The sequence below is a fragment of the Schistocerca serialis genome, chromosome 5 (assembly GCF_023864345.2).
Source record: "Schistocerca serialis cubense isolate TAMUIC-IGC-003099 chromosome 5, iqSchSeri2.2, whole genome shotgun sequence".
NCBI lineage: Eukaryota > Metazoa > Arthropoda > Insecta > Orthoptera > Acrididae > Schistocerca > Schistocerca serialis.
This window is the reverse complement of record NC_064642.1, coordinates 521,744,599-521,769,045: the sequence shown is the minus strand read 5'-3', so window position 1 is coordinate 521,769,045 and position 24,447 is coordinate 521,744,599. Positions and strand designations below refer to the sequence as shown.

The 24,447-nt window shown below is 39.7% G+C and overlaps 1 protein-coding gene across 1 annotated transcript in view; it reads right to left on the bottom strand.

Moving 5' to 3' along the window:
• LOC126480705 (exosome RNA helicase MTR4) overlaps positions 1 to 24,447 on the bottom strand; it is a 98,407-nt gene that overhangs the window by 16,824 nt on the left and 57,136 nt on the right. Inside the window, exons 10-13 of the mRNA XM_050103951.1 lie at positions 17,934 to 18,106; positions 6,777 to 7,094; positions 6,378 to 6,566; positions 2,563 to 2,726 (exon numbers count right to left, since the gene is read on the bottom strand). Coding sequence (XP_049959908.1) covers positions 2,563 to 2,726; positions 6,378 to 6,566; positions 6,777 to 7,094; positions 17,934 to 18,106 — 844 coding nt within the window. The remainder of the gene's footprint in view (positions 1 to 2,562; positions 2,727 to 6,377; positions 6,567 to 6,776; positions 7,095 to 17,933; positions 18,107 to 24,447) is intronic.

The following is a 24,447-nucleotide window of genomic DNA, read 5'->3' as shown; positions in this document are numbered from 1 at the left end:
ATAAATATAGTGATAAAATGGGTACTGGTGAATCCTTTTCAGCAATGAAAGGCTTTTTAGTCCCAGATAACTTTTAACCTCATAACGACATGTCATATATTTCAAGTTTGAGACAGTATGTCCATACAGGTTTTAAGCTAACCATGATTTGGTAAAATTACTGGAAGGACTGGACAAAAATGTTGACAGCATTTCATTCTATAGTAACAGCTTTAGCATGAACTTCATCTACTCTGCATTAAACGTTCAACAAATGTATTGAACAGCATATTCACTAGTAATTGTCCTTCTGGTGCATTTGGATTTAAACTGACTTTACAAAAATAGTGGTCTATGCTTTAAGAAATTATTTGCAAGATGAGGTATTGTCTGTCTGACACGCAATCTTTTGAAGAGAGACCTGGAACTCCCAACTTCACTCTTAAATGATCCAAACAATAAGTTATTAAAAAGACTTGACTAGGTGTGCAAATGATAGTGATTTGCATCAAAAGAAAATTAATTTCAGAAAACTGTAAAATTACAGACACAATGGTTGAGCAATACTTGCCTTCAATAGGTGATATTCCAAGTATTGTTGACAGATACATTTACAAGTAGGAAAAAAGTAAAAAATAGGTTTATTTTATCTTTATCTTTCCCCCTCTCTTTTTGGTTTCTGCATTTTCCACTTTCCTCCTAGTTCTTTACTGCACCTTCATTCCATCTCTTCTTTCTTCCTCTTATTTCAATCAATCATTACTTCTCTCTCTACCCATCACCTCTGGACTAATGCTGGAAAAATGCTTACATATGCACTAAGTCTGATCTATTTTCTCCAACGCCTCCCTCTTCAGCTTCATCTTCCCTTGCCCTCACAGCATATGGGGTCTCTCTCAAACCTGTGACTGGACTAAATTGCTCCTCCTTTTCAACTCCCCTCAACTTATCAGTCTTCTCTCTCCTAAGTTTTATCTGCAGTACATGGAATTTCGTTTAATAATGGAATGTACTGATTAATCATTTTGTCTCCTAGTAATAGGCAGTAATTTCAAACAGAGATGCAGAATTTTAGTGTATTACACATCCACGTAAATGCCATTACTAGAATGTTACAATACATATCAAAATACTCCCTTTATCAGGAAAGTTCCAGGACAGTTTTCTTATTTCTGGGTAAGCCATACCAAATAAGAAAAAAAGTTCTTTAATGTTACCTGGTATGTGTGCATCCTTGAAATGACGTTGGCCATGTTTTTGCACAAACTCACTTGGTGGGATAGCAGTGCTTAGAAACACACTGTATGGGTTCTTGCCGCATTAGTTATGGTGACACAACGGATGCTGACTGCAAGCAAAGAGCAAATATTAACTTCTGCGTAAAGCTCGGGAAAACCCCTAGTGAAACATGGATAATGGTTAATCAAGTATTTGGAGGTGAAGCACTTTCAGGAAGTCGTGCTTTCGAGTGACTCAAAAGTTTTCCTGAAGGCAGAGATTCAGTGTAAGACAATCCCAGACCTGGTCGCCCATCTACAGCACATACCGGTGCAAATTTAGAGCTTATAAGGCAGTTATTGCAAGAAGACAGTCATGTAACTGTACGTGCACTATCAGAAGAACTAAATTTGAATCGAGATGTGTGTAATAAGATTTTACGCGAAGATTTAGAGAAATGGGAAATTAATGGAAAACGTGTCCCTCGCATACTAACAGATAAACAGAACGAGGAAAGACAAAGAATTTCTGCTGAGCTACTGTATAGAGCCACACTGATCTGGCATTTCTGTCAAAGGTTATAGCTGGTGTGAAAGTTGGTGCTACCAGTATGACCCTCACACAAAGTGTCAAAATGGTGAATGGTGGAGTCCTGGATCACCAGTCTCAAGAAAAGTGAAATGACAACTTTCGAGACCAAGTTCATTTAGATTGGCTCACCATGAGTATGTTCCTCCAGGTCAAACAGTGAACCAAACTACTTACATCTAAGTCTTGAAATGTTTGCAATACACTATTTGACATCGCCACTCTGATTTGTGGCACTCTCACGGCTAGTTCTTACTGCATGGCAATGCTAGACTCCATACTGCTTTAACTGTTACTGAGTACCTGGTCAGATATTCTGTCTGTTATTACCATCCTACATCTGCCATATTCGCCCGACCTCTCTCCCTGTGATTTTTTCTTGTTTCTGTGAGTGAAAAGGCGACAGAGAGAAAAGCTTTAAACATTTAGCAGACATCCAACGGGCATGATAAATGAGCTTCCCTGCATCACAGTTGAAAATTTCCCTGTTTGCTTCCAAGACCTCCATAAATGCTGGCAACTGTGTGTAGATAGCCAAGAGGATTACTTTGATAGGAACTAGGATTATTACATGTTAAATGCAATCTTCTATTTTTTTTTTTTTTTTTTTTTTTTAAATCCTTTCCTGGAACTTTTCTGACAAAGGGAATAGCCTGCCATCATGTCATCTGACAGAGAACTTCATGTGGCTCTGTATGGAGAGACAGCATATCAAACAAAATTGCTAACACCACTCCCAATCTATTGTCCTGGTATTCACTTCTTAGGAATTCTTACCTGCTCAGTTCACATGCAACTCTTCCCTTCATTTCAATTACATCAGCAGCTGTACAATAGCCTAACCTTCTTAAAACTCTTTTCCTACACTTAAGTTCATCCATCTGCAGTAATGATTTTGCTTGCTTCAATTCTTGTTTAACAGCCTTCAGCTCCTCAGCGACCTGGGAATACAAATTACTTTTACATACAAAGCAATTTCAATTGGTGCAAGACAATACTAGCTTTCTCTTTTAAGACAGTAAATTATTTTCCTGATTTCATCATTGCATATACTGCACTGCTTTTCCTTTAGAACTGACTGTATTGAATCTCTCAGTCATATTTAGAAAATGATTATTAAAGGGGTTTGCCGTATGCTTGGTGTCGTGGACAATTTGGTCATTATCTTTAATCCCCGATATGCTTTTCCCCTCTATTCTCCACTCTGATAAGATTTTATTTTTAGAATTACAAATATTTTTCAACAATACCTATAAAATGAAAGAAGTTGTACATCTGTGTTTATCCTTATCTTTTTATAATATTATTAAATAAACAATACCGCATGAATGACTTATGAGATTCTGCAGACTTGCGTATCTGACTCAGCACACTTGTTGTTACCGCACATGCATCAAATTTTCAATTCTTTATAGTGAAAATTAAGCTGAAATACTAATTACCATAAGAGGACCAAATTTGGTAGCACTAATATAAAGGACATGGGAAGAGAAATAATGCAGAATCAATTCAACTGAAACAATTTTAATGTGCTGCTATGGTACATCATAGAATTACATGCCTGTACCATTATTGCTACAAAATGGGCTGAATATGGTGCTCATCAGTGTCCAGAAGAGCCCAAAAGTGCAGGATTGCATTCTGCACAGCAGAACAAAGCATGTCAGTAGGTATGCTGGCTACCTCTCTCGATAAGCTACGCTTCAGATCAGCACGTGTGAATGTTCCCCTTGCAAACCCTGTCCTTCAGGTAGCCCCACAAGCAGAAATCACAGGGCATGCGACTTAGGTGATCATCCGGCCAAGCATTTGGAAACGGCTGATTGATAATTTGATTGTTTCCAAATGTGTTTTGGAGAAGCAGGTGCACTTCACAAGTGATGTGCGGTTGAGTTCAAAGCGTCTCTCTCCTGTAGGGCAGGTATGACATGCTGGCGAAGCATACCACAGTAAGGCAGGCTAGTCACACTGCAAGTCTTTGGTCCTTAAGTGCCAACCTGTTCAAAAAAAGAATGGGCCAATGATGGACATAGCCATGAAGCCACACCATACAGTGACACATTCACCATACAGAGAAACTTTATGCATAGTGACTGGAGTTGGAGATCCCCACGCTCGGCAATTCTGTGTGGTCACCTCACCCGTCAGAGAAAAATGAGCTTCATCTGTCCATAGGATGATCCCCTCATCAACTTCAATCCTTGCGAAAAAGTGGAGAGGGAAGTCAACATGTCGTCGTGCATCCTGTGGTGCAAGCTGCTGTACAATATGGATCTTGTACAGATACCATTTGAGAATGGTTCGAAGCACCTTCCGTACAGTGGACCACACAGGATGTTCAACTGTTATGACACAGCACACGCACTGCCTGATGATCAGGAATTTCACACAGCATTGTCTGCTATAGCAACAGGGATTTCATCCACAATGTGCAGTGCAACCGGTCATCGGCCTCTTCCCAGAGCGACACCCAGTTCTCCAGTTGATTCAAAATTCTTCATCATGCTTCGCACAGCAGGTGGAGAAAGAGGATCCTTCTGTAATCCTTTCAGCCAGTGATATTCTCAAAGTACACCTGCAGCATTACTGTTGTGATAATAGAGCTTCACCAATAGTGCCCTGCTCCTTTTGTCCAAGCTCATGTTGACACGTCAACAAGTGCACTGAACTGGTCAGGTGTGTGAGATTATGAAGCACAATGACCGATCACAGCACCCGGTGGCCATGGTTGGAACTGGTCAGTGGCACTGTGTTGCATAGAAATTATGCAACCCATACTCTGGACATTAATGTTACCAAGTTTGGTACTAGTACGGTAATTAGTTTCCATGTTGTAATGTGTTAGACAGGGAAAGTTTAATTATAACCACCCAGTGTGAAAGGAGAGTGCAGAATAGTGAATGAACTTCATTATGCTAAACTTCCTTAAAATGTTAGAAATAAAAATTATGACATTGAAAACCAGATCATATTTAGCTGTATACATATCTAAAATTAACAAAATGTCAACAAATAGCAAGTTACAACCAAGAAAAGATTATTGCAGTAAAATCAAATACATACACTGTGAGATAATTTAAATAATAAGTAACAAAATAAGACCAGAGGGATTCCTTTTTTAATTTTAGAAAGAGGGGGGTGGAGAGAGTTGGGGGTAGGGGGGTGCAGGGGGAGAAAAGAAAATGTGTACATTAGAAAAAAAAAAAAAACAACGTATCTGAGAAACTGTGAGCATCAAAACTTCAAGAAGTACACTAACATCAGAACAGAGAAGAAACAAGAGTACTACCAGCATTAACAGATGAAGATCATGACATATCCAACAACCATATGGAAGATCAAGCGACTTCCGCAACATTAATGAAATTGGGGCTCTAAAACCATCATCAAAATTTCTATTTTTTAATTGCACTCGTTCATTCAAAATGGATCTATCTTTGTGAGAAAAATGTTAAAAATTTCTCACTCTTATAACAGGTCAAGCCTTATGGGGGTGAAATTTTACCGATGCCTTTCGACTATATTTTAACATATCTCTGCTACAACATGTAACCTACTAAGTTCGAATAATGTTTGTATTTCTAATGAATTATTACAAGTTTAGGTTGTGACTATTTTCCACCTGAAAAGCAGCTTTTATAAACATTGAAACTATGGTCAAGAGGTTTAAATAAACTTTCTACTTTGCAGTTGATTGGCTGCTTATTATTATTATTATTATTATTATTATTCACAGAGATTTCATCCTACAGGTGCTGCTCCAGGCACGTACAATATTTATAATCTTAATTTTTTAATAGGTGATAGTTGAAATTTTCTGACTATCCACTGTAAAGCATTTTAACTACCCTATTTTATACCATCAAGCCAAGACATATACAGAATGTAAATAAGCACAATAGATAGAGACTACTTGTGTTTGTCAGGGTATAGTACCACATACTAGTGTGTGTTTCTTCCTACATCTGTTTCAATGATATCCTGATAGATATTATAGTCTAATGACAAGTACTCAACATAAAATAATCAAATGGATGACAGATATTAGGCATACTTGATGGTATCAATAAGAAGTATGTACACAGACTTTCCATATAACAAAACTAGCGAAACTACTTCTAATGCACCAACCCTCATGATTTATATTGTTCACAGTACAGAGTGTCTGAAAACAACATGGTGGGCTGTATTATTACTAAGTGCACTGTGAATTTTCAATTGTTGAAACAGCTACACAGACATTAGGCCTAAAACCAAGAAATAATATTTGGTGCAAAAAAATAACACACACAGAGAGAGAGAGAGAGAGAGAGAGAGAGAGAGAGAGAGAGAGAGAGAGAGAGAGAGAGTGAGTGAGTGAGTGAGTGAGTGAGTGAGTGAGTGTGTGTGTGTGTGTGTGTGTGTGTGTGTGCACGCGCGCTTGTGCGCTTGGGGGGGGGGGGTTAGAATAAGAAGTAAGATAAGCAGCAGAAGCAAATTTAATCTGGATACCATTCTTTTCGAAGTAATCAATGGTCAATTGCCTACAACAGGGAATGACACTTTGACAAGACAACAATTCTGAATTATACATATCTCATAAATATTATTACCTGGTACTTCTTCTCATACATAGCATACAGTTCATCTAAATCTGGATCTTCATGCAATGGGTGAGCATACAGCCTTTCCTCAAACGCTGTAATCTTTTTAACAACATCTTCAAAAATGTTATCCTTTATGTGCATGTCTGTAATTGGATTCAAAAGTGGTATGCCTTTTGGAAACCGTCTCTTCACTTCCTATGAGGAAAGTTAAATATGATAAATTAGTCATTGTGAAAGATGAGAATGAAAAAAATAAACAATTTAAAGTAAAAACTTGCTCTTCATCACTTTTAATTCCTTGATTGGAACTATATTCCTTATACTGAACTGTAATTTATCATAAAATGGATGCTTTACATAAAAAACCTTTCAAGTGGAATTAAAACACTGACATAAAACATGTACCTGGATTGTTTTCAGAACAGATTTCCTATTATCTGGAGGTCGTAAATCTTTTGGATAATACAAACGGAGAGAACTTATTTTTGATATCAATGTGTGCAGAACTGGAACAACTTCAACCTCTCCAGCCTCTCCTTCTGGGCACGGCTTGGGCTGGCCTGAGGCTGCTCCACCAGTCCCTTCAGCTACATGAAGCAAAACATCCACAACTATGGTGGGTGCATTCATAGGATTGCCCTTCTTCTTTCCTGGAGTTGCCTCACCTTCCTTCTTGAAATTAATAATAATACCCCATTCAAATTCCTCATCTTCATTTTTTACCTAAAATTAAAATACTGTGTTCAGATGACATTTTATTTTGTAAGAGTATAAAGTATTTGTATCCATTCTCAGGAACATCAATAGTTTACTACTACAAAAGTAACTTCATTTGATTTACTAACAAAATTTGCAAAATATGATAAAAATCCTGAAGTCAAAGAGAAAACGAAAAACATAATAATATTGAGATGATTTTTGTTTATGAAGGCTCATATATTATCCAGAGCTCACCATTTGCAGCATCGTCGACAGGACCGACTGCGCCCCTTTGGTACAGAGCCAAGTGGAGGGTCTGAATCAGAGGCTCAGACAGTTCTGTGACAGTGTAGGCTGCAGATTCCTCGACTTGCACCATAGGGTGGTGGGGTTCTGCTAAATACGTTAGGTGTCCTTACACACAGGAGGCGGCTACACTGGCAGCTGGGGCCTTGTGGCGTGGAGTGGACAGTTTTTTAGGTTAGACAGTCTTGGGAAAGATCAAAAAGGGCTCCAGTCTCAATGGGTACAGGGAAAAGAACCGACGAGAATCGACCAAGCAAGTCTTTATTCTAGTTGTAAATTATCGTAGCTGTGTTGGAAAAGTACCAGAGCTTCAAGCTGATAGAAAGCACTGAAGCTGAAATCATTATAGGAACACAAAGCTGGCTGAATCCGGAAATAAATTCTGCCAAAATTTTTAGAGGCGCAAACCATGTTCAGAAAGGATAGATTAAATAAAGTAGGTGGTGGTATGTGTGTCTGTTGGTAGTAGTTTATCTTGTAGTGAAGTTGAAATAGATAGTTCCTGAGAATTACTATGTGTAGAGGTTATACTCAACAGCCGTACCAAAATAATAATTAGCTCCTTCTATGGAACCCCCAACTCAGATGATATAATAGCTGAATGCTTCAAAGAAAACTTGAATCTCATTACAAATAAGTACCCCACTCATACAGTTATAATTGGTGGAGACTTCAATCTACCCTTGATTTGTTGACAAAAATACACATTCAAAGCCAGTGGTAGACAGGAAACATCTTCCGAAATTGTGCTAAATGCTTTCTCTGAGAATTTCTTTGAACAATTATTTCATGAGCCACATGAACTGTAAATGGTTGAAAAAAAAAAAACATGCCCTCTTAGCCACAAATAATCCTGATCTAATAGAGAGCGTCATGACGGATACAGGGATTAGTGAACACAAGGTCATTGTAGCGAGGCACAAAACCATATCAACCAAAACCATTAAAAATAAACGCAAAATATATCTATTTAAAACAGAAGATAAAAATTCGCTTGATGCCTTCCGAAGAGAGTGTCTCCTTTCCTTCCAAGCTAATTATGTAAGTGTAGACCAGATACGGCTCAAATTCAAAGATACAGTATTGACAGCAATAGATAGATTCATACCGTATAAGTTAATAAGAGATGGGACTAATCCACCAAGGTACACAAAATACGTCAGAACACTGTTGCAGAAACAACGAAAAAAGCATGCCAAATTTAGAACAACGCAAAATCCCCAAGACTGGCTAAGTTTCACAGAAGCTCGAAATTTAGTGCGGATGTCAATGCGAGATGCTTTTAATAGTTTCCACAATAAAACATTGTCTCAAAATATGGTAGAAACCCCAAAGAGATTCTTGTCGTATGTAATGTACACCAGTGACAAAAAACAGTCAATACCGTCACTGTGTGATAGCGATGGAAATGTTATTGATGATGGTGCCACTAAAGCGGAGTTAATAATACAGTTTTCCGTAATTCCTTCACGAAAGAAGACGAAGTAAATATCCCAGAATTCGAAACCAGAACAGCTGTTAGCGTGAGTGACATAAAAGTAGGTATCTTAGACGTTGCGAAACAACTCAAATCGCTTAAGAAAGGCAAGTCTTCCGGTCCAGATGGTATACCAATCAGGTTCCTTTGAGAGTATGCAGACACAATAGTGCCTTTCTTAGCAATCCTATACAACCGCTCACTTGACAAAAGGTCTATTCCTAAGGACTGGAAAGTAGCACAGGTCACACCAATATTCAAGAAAGGAAATAGGAGTAACCCATTGAATTACAGACCCATATCACTGACCTCAATTTGCAGTATGATTTTGGAGCATATACTGTACTCGAACATTACAAATCACCATGAAGAAAATGACTTATTGGTACATAACAAACTCGGATTCAGAAAATATCGTTCTTGTGCAACGCAGCTAGCTCTTTATTCCCATGAAGTAATGAGTGCTGTCGACAAGGGATCTCAGATCGATTCCATATTCCTAGATTTCCAGAAGGCTTTTCATACTGTTCCTCACAAGTGACTATTAATCAAATTGTATGCATATGGAGTACCGTCTCAGTTGTGTGACTAGATTCGTGATTTCCTCTCAGAGAGGTCACAGTTCGTAGTGATAGACGGTAAATCATCGAGTGGAACAGAAGTGATATCTGGCGTTCCGCAAGTTAGTGTCATAGGTCCTCTGCTGTTCTTGATTTATATAAATGATCTAGATGCTAATCTGAGCAGCCCCCTCAGATTGGTTGCAGATGATGCTGTAATTTACCATCTAGTAAAATCATCAGATGATCATTTCCAATTACAAAATGATCTAGAGAGAATTTCTGTATGGTGCGAAAAGTGGCAAGTAACACTGAACAAAGAAAAGTACAAGGTCATCCACATGAGTACTAAAAGAAATCTGATAAATTTTGGGTATTGTACAAATCTAAGGGCTGTCAATTCGACTAATTACCTATGAATTACAATTATGAGAAACTTAAATTGAAAAGACCACATAGATAATATTGTGGGGAAGGCAAAACAAAGACTGCACTTTGTTGGCAGAACACTTAGAAGATGCAACAAACCTACTAAAGAGACAGCATACATTACACTTCTCTGTCCTCTGCTGGAATATTGCTCGCGCAGTATGGTATCCTTACCAGGTAGGATTGATGGAGGACATCGAAAAAGTGAATAGAAGGGCAGCCCGTTTCGTGTTATTACGCAATAGGGGTGAGAGTGTCACTGATATGATATGCGAGTTGGGGTGGCAGTCACTGAAACAAAGGCGGTTTTCTTTGTGGTGAGATCTATTTATGAAATTTCAATCACCAACTTTCTCTTCCGAATGTGTAAATATTTTGTTGACACCCACCTATGTACGGAGAAATGATCCTCATAATAAAATAAGAGAAATCAGAGCTCAAACGGAAGATTTAGGTGTTCCTTTTTCCCACTCGCCATTCGAGAGTGCAATGGTAGAGAGGTAGTATGAAAATGGTTCGATGAACCCTCTGCCAGGCACTTAAGTGTGAATTGCAGAGTAACCATGTAGATGTAGATGTCACTTTCTACCTTTTACAGAACAGCTAATAATGTTTCAATGTAGTTTGTCATCTGCAATTCTTTTGTTCGTGGTTACAGACTCCACGTCACAAAAACTCTAGGAACTGTACTTGAAACTTACAGGGTACCTTGTTGTTGTTGTTGTGGCCTTCAGACCAGAGACTGATTTGATGCAGGTCTCCATGCTACTCTATCCTGTGCAAGCTTCATCATCTCCCAGTACCTACTGCAACCTACATCCCTCTTATGATTTTTACACTCCACGCTGCCCTCCAATACTAAATTGGTGATCCCTCGATGCCTCAGAAAATTGTCCTACCAACCGATCCCTTCTTCTAGTCAAGGTGTGTCACAAATTTCTCTTCTCCCTGATTCTACTCAATACCTCCTCATTACTTATGTGATCTACCCATCTAATCTTCAGCATTCTTCTGTAGCACCACATTTTGAAAGCTTCTATTCTCTTCTTGTCCTAACTATTTATCATCCACGTTTCACTTCCATACATGGCCACACTCCATACAAATACTTTCAGAAATGACTTCCTGACACTTAAATCTATACTCGATGTTAACAAATTGCTCTTCTTCAGAAACGCTTTCCTTGCCATTGCCAGTCTACATTTTATATCCTCTCTACTTCGACCATCATCAGTTATTTTGCTCCCCAAATAGCAAAACTCATTTACTATAAGTGTCTCATTTCCTAATCTAATACTCTCACCATCACCTGATTTAATTCGACTGCATTCCATTATCCTCGTTTCGCTTTTGTTGATGTTCATCTTATATCCTCCTTTCAAGACACTGTCTACTCTGTTCAGCTGCTCTTCCAGGTCCTTTGTTGTCTCTGACAGAATTACAATATTTTTATTTCTTCTCTGTGGATTTTAATTCCTACTCTAAATTTTTCTTTTGTTTCCTTCACTGCTTGCTCAATATACAGACTGAATAACATCGGGGATAGGCTACAACCCTGTCTCATTCCCTTCCCAACCACTGCTTCCCTTTCATGCCCCTCGACTCTTATAGCTGCCAACTGGTTTCTGTACAAATTGTAAATAGCCTTTCACTCGCTGTATTTTACCCCTGCCACCTTCAGAATTTGAAAGAAAGTATTCCAGTCAATGTTGTAAAAAGATTTCTCTAAGTGTACAAATGCTAGATCATCATTTCATGATGTTGCCAACAAAATCCTTCTCCTTGTTTGAATCTCAAAACTTAAAAATACCTGCTGCAATTACAATACAAAATACTGCAGCACATACTAGCATAGATGAACATGGCTTAGCCAAAAAAAAAGGTTATCTGAAATGGCTTCCCTCCTTAGATTGGTTAACTGGGGTTGTGCCATATTTATTACTCTTTTCTGCACAGCTCTCTGCTGCTCAATGCCTCTTCCATTCAGTGAATAGTTATCTATTCTCATAAATCAATTAGGAGTAAAGGAGACCACACACTGAATAGCGATCAATAGGAACACAACACAACACACACACACACACACACACACACACACACACACACACACACAGTCCCTCTCCTTCGCGTGCACATGCACACACACACATGCGTGCGCACGCACGCACAGGCAGGTGGACTGTGGTAAGAGGTTGTGTCAGGAGGGATTTTTTTTTTTTTTTTTTTTTTTTTTTTGGGGGGGGAGGGGGGGGAGAGAAAGAACTGGAAAGCAGAAGGAGAGAGGTTGGGGAGGGGTAGCTGGCAGCTTGGAGGGAGGCAGGATAAGAATGCGAATGGGGGAGACAGCAGATGTACGGGACAGGGAGGTGACACACAGGCACCTTCCAGTTCCAACTCCACTACACCATTCCTCACTAAGAACTACTAATCCTTGGAGGGAAAGACATTCCAAGAAACCAGTATCACAACCATGGAACACACTTATGCCAGTCTGTTTACAAGCCATCTAGAGGAGATGACAAGAGGGGAGACTGCTGGGGAGATGTGGCTGGGAGGATTACAGGAGCTAAAGATGTATTGCAAGGATAACTACTGTCAGCCTAGTTCAGAGAAGCTGGTGTTAAAAATCTAGATGGCACAGCTTGCAAAGCTGCCATTGAACTCGATGATGATGATGGTGACTGGTTTGTGGGGCACTCAACTGCCTGGTTATCAGTGCCTGTACATAGTCCCAATTTTTACACTGTCCAATTGAGCCACTATCACGAATGATGATGTGATGATGATGAAATGATGAGGACAACCCAAACACCCAGTCCCCAGGGAGAGAAAATTCCCAACCCTGCCAGGAATTGACCTCAGGACCCTGTGATCCAGAGGCAGCAATGCTAACCAGTAGACCACGAGCTGCGGACACTGAACTCAAGCATATTGCGCTCAGCCATGTGTTCTGCTACTGGGTAGGCAACTCTGTTCGCAGCCTCAGTTTAGTGGTGTCCATTCATTCTAGTGGACAGCTTTTTGGTGCTCATGCCCACACAAAATGCTGTGCAGAAATTGCCGCAGAGCTGGTATGTGACATGGCTGTTTTCAGAAGTGGCCCTGCTGCTGTTTGGATAGGATAAGACTGCAAGATGTCTGGAGGAAGATGTACCGAGTGGGTGAGTTGGTCACATCTTGCATCTGGGTGTTCGATAGGGATACGTCTCCTATGTCAAAGAGTTGGGAGAGGAAGTGGAACAGGGCTGGATTGGAATGTTGTGTATGTTGGCTGGGTGCAGAATATCACTTTAGAAGGAGTGAGGAGGATTGTGGATAGTACGTCCCTCATATCCGGGCATTATGATAGGTCATCAAGCCTTGGTGAAGGGTATGATTCAGCTGCCCAGTTGCGCCAGGCTGGAGTGATTTGGGTGATGAAGTAGATGTTCGTTTACAATTGGTTCTTGGGGGGGGGGGGGGGGGGGTTGAATAATCTACATTTTTGGTGAGTAGGTTTTGGGCAGGAGGGGTAGTGCCTATATGTAAAGGCCTTTGTGGTTTTTTCAGCATACCGGGCAAGGGCTTTTCATAACTGCAGATTGCTGTCCCTGGGTGGACAGGCTAAATGATAGCAATTGTTTGGTGTGTATGGGATGACAGCTGTCAAAATGCAGGTGTTAGTGATCAGAAAGTTCGATATGGACAGATGTATGACCAGATGAAGTGGATGGAGAAGGTAGTGTTGAGTTTGTGGAGGAATGAGTGTATGGTATCTTGGCCCCGAGCCCAGGTCATTAAGACATCATCAATGAACCTGACCCAGAAAAGGGCTGCATTTTGACAGCTCTCACCCCCTACACACCAAAAAATCGCTACCATTTAGCCTGTCTAACCAGGGACAGAAACGTGCCCAGTATGCTGAAGGACCCACAAAGGTGTTCACATATAAGCACCTACTCACCAAAAATATGTATTATTCGCCACCCCCCCCCCCCCCCCCCCCCCCAAGAACCAGTTGTAAAGGAACTTGTCCATCACCCAAATCACTTCAGCCTGGGACAACTGGGCAACTGAATCATGTCCTTCACCAAGGCTTTCATGACCTATCATAATGCCTGGATATGAGGAACATACTACCCACAATCCTCACTCCTTCTAAAGTGATAATATTCTGCATCCAGCCAACATACACAACATTCCAATCCACCCCTATTGAACTTCCACTCCCAACTCTTTGATGTAGGGGACATATCACTGTGGAATAGCCAGATGCGAGACCTTCCCAATTCACCCACTCAGTACATCTTACTCCAGATCTGTCACAGGCTTATCCTATCCCATCAGAGGGAGGACCACTTGTGAAAGCAGCCAAAACTAAAGAAAACCACACACACACACACACACACACACACACACACACACACACACACACACACACACACAGCTCTGCTGCAATTTCTACACAGCATTTTATGTGGGCATGAGCACCAAAAAGCTGTCCACAAAAATGAATGGACGCCACTAAACTGAGGCTGAGAACAGCGTTGCCTACCCGGTGGCAGAACACAAGGCCGAACATAACACGCTCGACTTCAATGGTAGCTTTGCAACCTGTGCCATCTACATTTTTAACCCCACCTTCTCTGAACTATGCTGACAGGCGTTATCCTTGCAATACATCCTTAGCTCCTGTAAGCTTCCTGGCTACATCTTCTCCCTAACAGTCTCCCCTCTTGTCCTCTCACTTCTTCGCAGTTCATTCCTTCACCTCAACATCATTATGCACTGCACAACTCACTAGCTCTTGAGCTCATGTCCTATTCCTATCCGGTACACCTGCTGCTTCCCACTCCTGCATTCCTGTCCCGCACACTGACTGTCTCTCTCTGAGCCAGCAGCTGGTCCTCACCAACCCAACCTCTCCTCCCACTTCTCACCTCTTTCCCTCTACCCAACCCACCAAGCACAATCCCTTGCTCCAGTTCACATGCCAAACTGTAGTCCTGCCATGTGTGTTCAGCCAACACAATGTAGCTGCACAGAGGTGTGTGTGTGTGTGTGTGTGTGTGTGTGTGTGTGTGTCTCTAGTTCACTAAAAGATTTATTTTATCCAAAATCAAGCAAGTTTTCATTCTTTTTTGTGTTCCTACAGATTATTGAAGGCTTCTGCTGTTCACAGGGTGGTCTCCTTTAATTCTAAATTATTTACATTTCTTGCTAACAGCCTTGCCACAGTGGGAACACTGGTTCCTGTCAGATCACCAAATTTATGTAGTGCCAGGCTTGGGTAGTACTTTCATGGGTGACTGTCTGGGTCTGCTGAGTGCTGTTGTCAAGCAGGATGCAATCAGCCCTAGTGAAGCCAATTGAGGAGCTACCTGATTGAGAAGTAGAGGCTCCGGCCAGGAAAACTGACAATAGCTGAGAGAGTGGTGTCTTGATCACATGCCCCTCCACATCTGCATCCAGTGAAGCCTATCAGCTGAGGATGACAAGGTGGTCAGTCAGAACTACTGGGCATTTCAAGGCCTGTTCAAAGAGTACTTCCCTATCATAGTTATCTATTCTCATACATACACTAGTACTCGAACCTAGATTTTCTACCAATTTATTTGGCCTATAAGAGCTGTATTGACAGAAAGTGCAATATTGTAAAACAGCTTACTGCAATGAATAGTAACAAACAGCAACTAAATGATTATAACAGGGATTCATTACCAGAGCATATTGCCACTACTGAAGCATTCATTCACTCTGGGTCTTTTGTGAAAACAAAGAATTTGTTTCAGGAGAAATTTCTAGGATGTTCAGTGCCAGCAAAAAGTACCATACAGGAACTGATTGAAAAATGGTGATGTACAGAATCGGTTAAAAATTCACCCAGGGTGTGGCATGTCTGCACATCTTAAACAAAGAGGCAGGTGCAGGAGATTTTGACAAGAAGTCGTGAGTGAACCAGGAGACTGGGTCAACAGGTTCAAGCAAGTGAGAGAAGTTGCAGATGTGATTTAAATAATGGCACTGAAGTGAAAACCATACCAGACAAGTGTTGTACAAGAACTGATGGAGCCTGGCCTGCAAGAAGAATGTGTATTTGTGTTCATGGCTGCTGATAAATGTTGTCAGTGGTGTTTTGGACCCACTATGGTTCACCATGACTGGCATGATGTGGTTCCACCTGTATGGGTGCATAAATTACCAAAACAGCTGGTATTGGTCAACAGAAAATCCATGCATGATCCACAAGGTAGCCTTGCATGATGTCAAGATTGGTGTTTTCCCCCACAAGCATTATGGGGGCCATATTATTTGAGAAGACAGTGACCACTGACGTGTATTTGGGAATCCTGGAGGAGTTTTATTCAACACGACAGAAAAGGAGAGTCAGTTATGTTACTTTCAGCAGGATGACGAACATGCCATACATCAGCTGCATCATCGTTCAATGTGCACGAGACATTTACATCACAGAGGACAATCAGCAAAGGCTTGTGGCGTCCTCGGTTACCAGACTGTGTCCACTTACGACTTTTATTTGTGGAGACTGTTAAAGGGAAGAGCATACAAAACACATCCGCACACAACTGAAGACCAGGATCCAGGATGTTATCAATAATATCACAACACAAGAACTGACAAGGGTATACATGAATCTACTCAAGCATGCTCACATGTGTGCTGAATGGGCAGAGGACACTTTCAGCACCTATTGTGACAGTGAGTAATCATAATCAATACATTACACCTCATTTTATGTTCATGTACTGACCATATGGACCAGTTTTACACACCACACCCTGTAGCTACGTAGGTTAGTTTTAAGTTAGTTAACTTGTACCAATTAAATGCAAGTCTATTATAACCAGTTCTTACGAAACAATTAATTTTGCAGAATTTACTAATGTGTGCTCAAAAGAAATATTAATAATGAATATGCAGCTTTCCCACCACATGGAATAGATGTTTCCCAAGTACTTCAGTGCAACAAGGAAATATCTGCACTTTATCCAGTGCACATAAAAATAAAGCTTGCAACTCTACTAATATATGAAATTCTTCCAATCCATCTGTGGCATACAGCAAACCAGTGCTTAACAGTATTGGCTAAAAACAGTCTTGGTTGCAATTTTAGTTTTTTAGTTTCCAACCAAGTGTTTCGCCTTATGATCTTAATTTGGTATTTCTTAGATCGATCCTTTGACAGTGTAGCCAAAGGGCATCGCTGAATACATCAGGCCAACATCGCCTTCGTTAAACTCAGTAAAAACTTTTCTAGATAGACGAGAGTGACTCCAAGACCTGCATAACGTGTTCCCGTTCACAAGACCTAGTAACGAATAAGATCTAGAAAAGTTTTTACTGGGTTTAATGAAGACGATGTTGGCCTGATGTATTTGACGATGCCCTATGGCTATACTGTCTAAAGGATGGGTCTAAGAAATACCAAATTAAGATCAACCTGAAGATGCCTGAATAAGGCGAAACACGTAGTTGAAAAATAGAAAAGTAAAATTGTAACCAAGACTGTTTTTAACCAATACTACTAATATGATGTTATTTCTCATAGAGAATAAATAAATTATTCTGAATATAAATTTTCTGTACCATTTACTGCTTCCATTAAAATGCTCTGTGAGAAGTAATCTGCAAGGAAAAAATTTGTACTTAATGCAATATTCCTCTAAGGCTATTATGGTCCAGTCCACGAATGACAGCAGTTCACGCTGGTTGAGACAAGGACGGTGATAGCACTGTTGCTGGTTCCAAGCATACACATGCTTTGCGCTTGATGAAACTGTGTACACTGAAAATTACGTCTATTGCTTGGTTGTGTAGAATTTGTAACTCACCACCACAATCAGCCATGGCAACTCATAGCAAATGGAATAAAAATTCACTAAATAAATTGCTACAATCGTGTATAACATCCGCATTGCAGACAACACTTGCAGCAGAGCACAAAGAACACTTTTGAATGCTCACTGACTATCGGAGAATGCGTGACGTAGGTGTGCAGGAGAAGCCACCAACATTCGTGACTCCAACTACAGCAAATAAGGATTTTCCATCCGGAAGTTATATAATATGTATAGTCAACCAAGAACTAACCTTTACCATCCTTCCTGGCTGCAAGAAAGGAGTGATATATTCAGGCTTTGTGAGGAATGTATGGAACTGCTTCCCTAACTGTTCCAGTTGTTGCCTGATTCTGTAATATGAAGCCACTTGGGCTTCCTTTGGAACAATAATGGAATCGTGTTCATTCTGGAGCCTCTGTGCTTCTGTAAAAGAAAAATGAAGTGACTACAGTTACAGGACATTTAATGTTTTCAGAATAAGAAATTCATTCAACAACAATACCCTGTGCTTTTTTCAGACTGAATACATACGTACTGCAGTTGAATCTAAAACCCCAGTTTTACAACAGTTTGCTTGATTTATTTATTTTAGAAAAAGTTTTTTTTTTCTACAGAATATTCTATAAAAAGGAATCAGACAGTTGTGACAGCAAGTCTAATGATACAAAGTAAACATAATTAAACCATTCGTACATTCTTTAAAGTGTAAGTTTTCACGTACATAGAATACTTTAACACGAGAATGACAAAGTTTCTGACTTTCCTAAAATGGTGAAAAGGGGTCATTTTGACACCACATAAAATATTTTTCATATTGAACTTAAATGTGTACTTTATTTTAGTATAGTTTAATTCCCACAATTTTTAGAGTTACAACAACAACTATTTAACTTCATGATTAATATAGTACTTATTTACATCAACAACAAAATATCTTATGAATTTATTGTTACTAATGCTAACAAGCTTCCTAAACTGTAGTCTTTCATTTATTAACCATTTGCAGAACAGTCTAGATACAAGTAGTTTATATGGTCCACATTATACTCACATGTGTTCTACATATGGTTTTGTTCTACTTTTTACTCAAGTCATTTGAATCTGCTAGACACATTTAGCAAAGGTGATTTCTGTTTTGTGTGTACACTTTCCATATACAGCTTTGTGGCCCTTCACCCAAATGTCACTGGTTTTGTTGCCTCTGCAGAGGCTGATACGGTATGTCTTCTGCTTTCTAGATGCTTTTGTACCTGTATCCTTTCCCTTTCTGTGTTCCTCTTCTTGCTCTTTTACTCCCTTGAGTTCATTCACCAGTTGTAGTATCAACTACTTCTCTATTTTCTTGTTCGTTATTGTTTTGTAGATGACCCATGCATTTATTGTCACCATTCCAAGATTATGTAGAAGAAATGTATCAGGCATCTCTTACAAGCAACCTTTGCAGTATAGTTTCAGTTCATTTGATGAACCATGTCTACCCCATACTTTGTTGCATTGTAGAATGTTGTAATTTCAGTTTTCTTCTTTATTTATTGATACTCCAGCATGCAATGTACTCAGAAGACTGGCATTTTTATTCTTTTTTTTCCTTGGCATATAGTCATGGAGCAGTCTGTGTTGCCAGTCTGGTGCAGGATAATGGTGGAATGTATTTCAGCATTTGGCTTCTTTACGTCATCAGGGATTGTTGTTTATTGTACCAACTAATGAAGTTTTATTTCCTTTGAGCTTCTTATCAAGCTGAAGAGACATGCACAAGTCATCTGTCATCACAATTCTTCCTTAATTCAGAAATGGTTCCATGAGATGCAAAACTATGTATGCTATGAGAGGTTTCTTATCTCTATTCGTGTCCTCTTTTCTGAAGTATGGGAAAGCATTACATACTAGTCTTTTAAAGCCAAACTTTTTAAAAATGTGTATTAATGCTAGAAATGAATTCTGAATATGTAAAATTATCAACAAGAATAGTAGTGTAATTCCTAGTTCCCCAAACAACTCAGCAGATGCCAGCACAAGTTTGTGAAGTCAGTTATCTGTTGATAGCAAAGTGGTGTACCTGGGAGTTACACCACTATTTCAGTTACTTGTTTTTGTTATAGTGTCATGGATGCTATATGCTACTGACGGTGTAATCCACATCACCCTGTACGTTCAAAGTTATTTTGTTTTTTAAATGAGTGAAGCAATAAGCTCAGAAAGCAACAGGGATAGTGTTAGCTCATCACATATATTGGCTGACAAAGAATCTGTTGACAAATAAACTGAGATGACAAGTCATGGGATACCTCCTAACATTGTGTCAGACCTCCTTTTGCATGGCATAGTGCAGCAACCCTATGTTGCATGGACTCAACAAGTTGCTGGAAGTTTCCTGCAGAATTACCGAGCCATGCTGCCTCTACAGCCGTCCATAATTTCCAAAGTGTTGCCGGTGCAGGATTTTGTGCACGAACTTACCTCTTGTTTACGTCCCATAAATGTTCAATCGGATTCATTTTGGGCGATCTGGCTGGCCAAATCATTTGCTTGAAACGTACAGAATTATTTTTTAGACAAAAATGTAGAAGAGGAAGAAGAGATGCAGTTTCATCCCGCAGAAGGTCTAGAAATTGTCTAAACAGAATATGAGACAAAACAATTCCAGAAGAAGAACAGAGTAGAAAGCAAGAAAATGAGAAATGCAGGAAAATCTTATAAAACTGAAAAAGAAAATTGGTTAGTGGGAAAAAATTTAAAAATCCTAATTCCAAGGCAAGAATGAATGTTCTGAAAAAATTTCAGAGGATTCACAGAAACAAATGCTTTTGACTCATTCTGGAAGGCAGGTTCTTTCACTGTCCAAAAACTGCTGTAGAGCAGTAAAGTCCACTACTAAGCAGTATTATGTTATGCAAAGTGACAGAATTATTTCCTAAAAACTTTCCGAATATCTTATTGCTGGATTACTAGGGCCTCTAAGAAAATGAAAGCTGGACAGTCGCCAGGTTCACACAACCAGTGAAAGTATGTCCCGGTAAATAAAATACTTCATCGAAAAATCACTTACCAGTCCCATTACACAAGATCCCAGAACACGAAAAGAAAATATTTGTCAGAGGTTCTAAATATCCGCTTATTATTTAACCTCTACAAGGATTACTGTGCTGAACAGGGCAAAGAACCAGTTAAAAGAACATATTTATCATAGAAAATTAAATGTGTGGTGGTCTTCATTCTGAAGACTGGTTTGATGTAGCTCTCCATGCTACTTTATCCTGTGCGAGCCTCTTCATCTCCTAATAACCACTGCAGCCTATAGCCTTCTAAATCTGGTTACTATTTTGATCTATTGGTCTCCTGCTATGATTTTAGCCCCCCCCCCACCCCACCCCACCCCCACCACACACTTCCCTGATCTCTTGACGTATCAGTATCAGAATGTGTGCTATCAACTGGTCCTCTCTTTTGGTCACAAATTTCTTGTCTCCCAATTCTACTCAGTACATTCTCATTTGTTAGATGATCGACCCATCTGATATTCAACATTCTTCTGTAGCACCACATTTCGAAAGCTTCTATTCTCTTTCTGTCTCAACATTTTATTGTCCATGTTTCATTTCCATACATGGCTACACTCCAGATAAATACTTTCAGAAAAGACTTACACCTGTATTCAACATTAATAAATTTTTCTTCTTCAGAAATGCTTTACTTACCATTGCCAGTCTATCTTTTATATCATCTCTACTTTGGCTATCATTAGTTATTTTGCTGCCCAAATAGAAAAACCCATCTACCACTTTAAGTGCCTTGTTTCCTCGTCTTATTCCCTCAGCATCACTTGATTTAATTCAACTACGTTCCATTACCCTTGTTTTGCTTTTGTTGATGTTCATCTTACATCCTCCTTTCAAGACACAGTCCAATCCATTCAACTAGTCTTCCAAGTCATGTGCTGTCTCTGAAAGAATTATAGTTTCTTCCCCCTGAACTTCAATTCCTACTCCAAATTTTTCTTTGGTTTCCTTTACTGCTTGTTCAATGTACAGATTGAATAACATGGTCGATAGGCTACAACCCTGTCTCATTCCCTTCTCAATCACTGTTTCCTTTACATGCCCCTCAACTCTTATAAATGCCATCTGGTTTCTGGTTTCTGTTCAAGTTGTAAATAGCCTTTCGATACCTGTATTTTACCCCTGCTACCTTCAGAATTTCAAAGAGAGTATTCCAATCAACATCTTCAAAGCTTTCTCAAAGTCTACAAATGCTATAAATGTAGGTTAGTCTTTCCTCAACCTGTCTTCTACAATAAAACATAGGGTCAGTATAGCCTTGTGTGTTCCTACATTTTTTCAGAATCCAAGCTGATCTTTCCCAAGGTTGGTTTCTACCAGTTTTCCAATTTTTTTTGTACAGAATTTACGTTAGTACTCTGCAGCCATGACTTATTAAACTGGTAGTTTGGTAATTTTCACACCTTTCAGCAATTGATTTCTTTGGTCTTGGAATTACTACACTCTTCTTGAATTCTGGGGGTATTTCACCTGTCTCATACATCCTGCACACCAGATAGAAGAGTTTTGTCATGGCTGGCTATCAGCTCTGACAGATTATAGCCAACTCCTGGGGCCTTCTTTCAATTTAGATCTTTCAGAGCTCTGTCAAATTCTTCTCACAGTGTCATATTTCCCAATTCACCTTCAGCTATGTCCACTTTCCTTTCTATAATATTGCCTTAAAGTTCAACTGCCTTGTACAGACCCTCTATACACTCCTTCCACAATTTGGCTTTCCCTTCTTTGCTTAGAACTGGTTTTCCATCTGAGCTCTTGATATTCAAACAGCTGTTTCCCTTTTCCCCAGAGGCCTTTATAATCTTCCTATAGGCGGTATGTACCTTCCCCCTAGTGAAATATTCTTCTAAATCCTTAAATTTGTCTTCCAGCCATTCGTGCTTAGCCATTTTGCACCTCCTGTCAGTCTCATTTTTCAAGCATTTGTACTCCCTTTCACCTGGTTCATTAACTGTGTTTTTAAATCTTCTCCTTTCTTGAATCAAATTCAATATCTCTTGTGTTATCCATGGATTTCTATCAAGCCTTGTCTTTTCACCTATTTGATCCTTCACTGTATCATCTCTTAAAGTTATCCATTCATCATCTACTGTATTCCTTTCTCCTATTTTAGTCAACTTTTGCCTAATCCTCCCTTTGAAACTCTCAGTGACATCTGGTTCTTTCAACTTATCTATATCCCATCTCCTTAATTTCCTACCTTTTTGCAATTTCTTCAATTTTAATCTACAGTTCATAATCAATAAATTATGGTCAGAGTCCACATCTGCTCCGGAAACGTCTTGCAATTTAAAACCTGGTTCCTAAATCTCTGACTAACCATTACATAATCAATATGAAACCTTCCAGTGTCTCCACGTCTCTTCCACGTATACTACCTTTTCTCTTATGGTTCTTACATCATGTATTAGCGATGATTAAATTGTGATCTGTGCAAAATTCTACCAGACAGGTTTCTCTTTCATTCCTTTCCCACCAGTCCATATTCACCCACTATGTTTCTTTCTCTTCCTTTTCCTACTATTGAATACCAGTCCCCCATCACAAATCAATTTTCATCTCCTTTGACTATCTGAATAATTTCCTTTATCTCATCATATATGTCTTATATCTCTTCATCAACTGCAGAGCTAGTTGGCACATAAACTTTCCCTACTGTGGTACGCATGGGCTTCGTGTTTATCTTGGTTATGATAGTGCGGTCACTGTGCTGTTCATAGTAACTTATCCACATTTCTATCTGCTTATTCATTATTAAACCTACTCAAGCATTACCCCTACCTGACTTTGTATTTATAACCCTGAATTCATCTGACCAGAAGTCCTGTTCCTCCTGCCACCTAACTTCACTAATTTCCACTTCATCTAACTTCAATCTATCTATTTCCCTTTCTAAATTTTCTAACCTACCTGCCTGATTAAGGGATGTAACATTCCACACTCCAATCTACAGAATGCCAGTTTTGTTTCACTTGATTTTACAACATCCTCCTGAGTAGTCCCCACTCTTTGGTTTGAATGGGGGACTATTTTACCCCTGGGATATTTTACCCAAGAGGACATATCATCATTTACCCACACAGCAGAGTTGCATGCCCTCAGGAAAAATTATGGCTGTAGTTCCCCTTGCTTTCAGCTGTACACAGCACCAGCACAGCAAGGATGTTTTGGTTGATGCTACAAGGCCAAATCAGTCAGTCATCCAGACTGTTGCCCCTGCAACTACTGAAAAGGCTGCTGCGCCTCTCAGGAACCACATGTTTGTCTGCATTTAATATGGAGTTCAGTCTAAATTTTTATGCTACACATTAATAGCAGATGTGTGAAATGCGATTCCTTTAAAAGTACGATAAACTCCTCAGTAGATGACCGAGAGAAGAGAGAACATAAACTTAAACATGAACTTCACTGACAAAAGGCTGAGAAGGTAAGAGATGCTATGAAAGAAGACTCTGAAAAATCGGCTTTCGATAGCTCCTATTACTATTTTTCCACCGAGCGAGGTGGCGCAGTGGTTAGCACACTGGACTCGCATTCGGGAGGACGACGGTTCAATCCCGTCTCCAGCCATCCTGATTTAGGTTTTCCGTGATTTCCCTAAATCGTTTCAGGCAAATGCCGGGATGGTTCCTTTGAAAGGGCACGGCCGATTTCCTTCCCAATCCTTCCCTAACCCAAGCTTGCGCTCCGTCTCTAATGACCTCG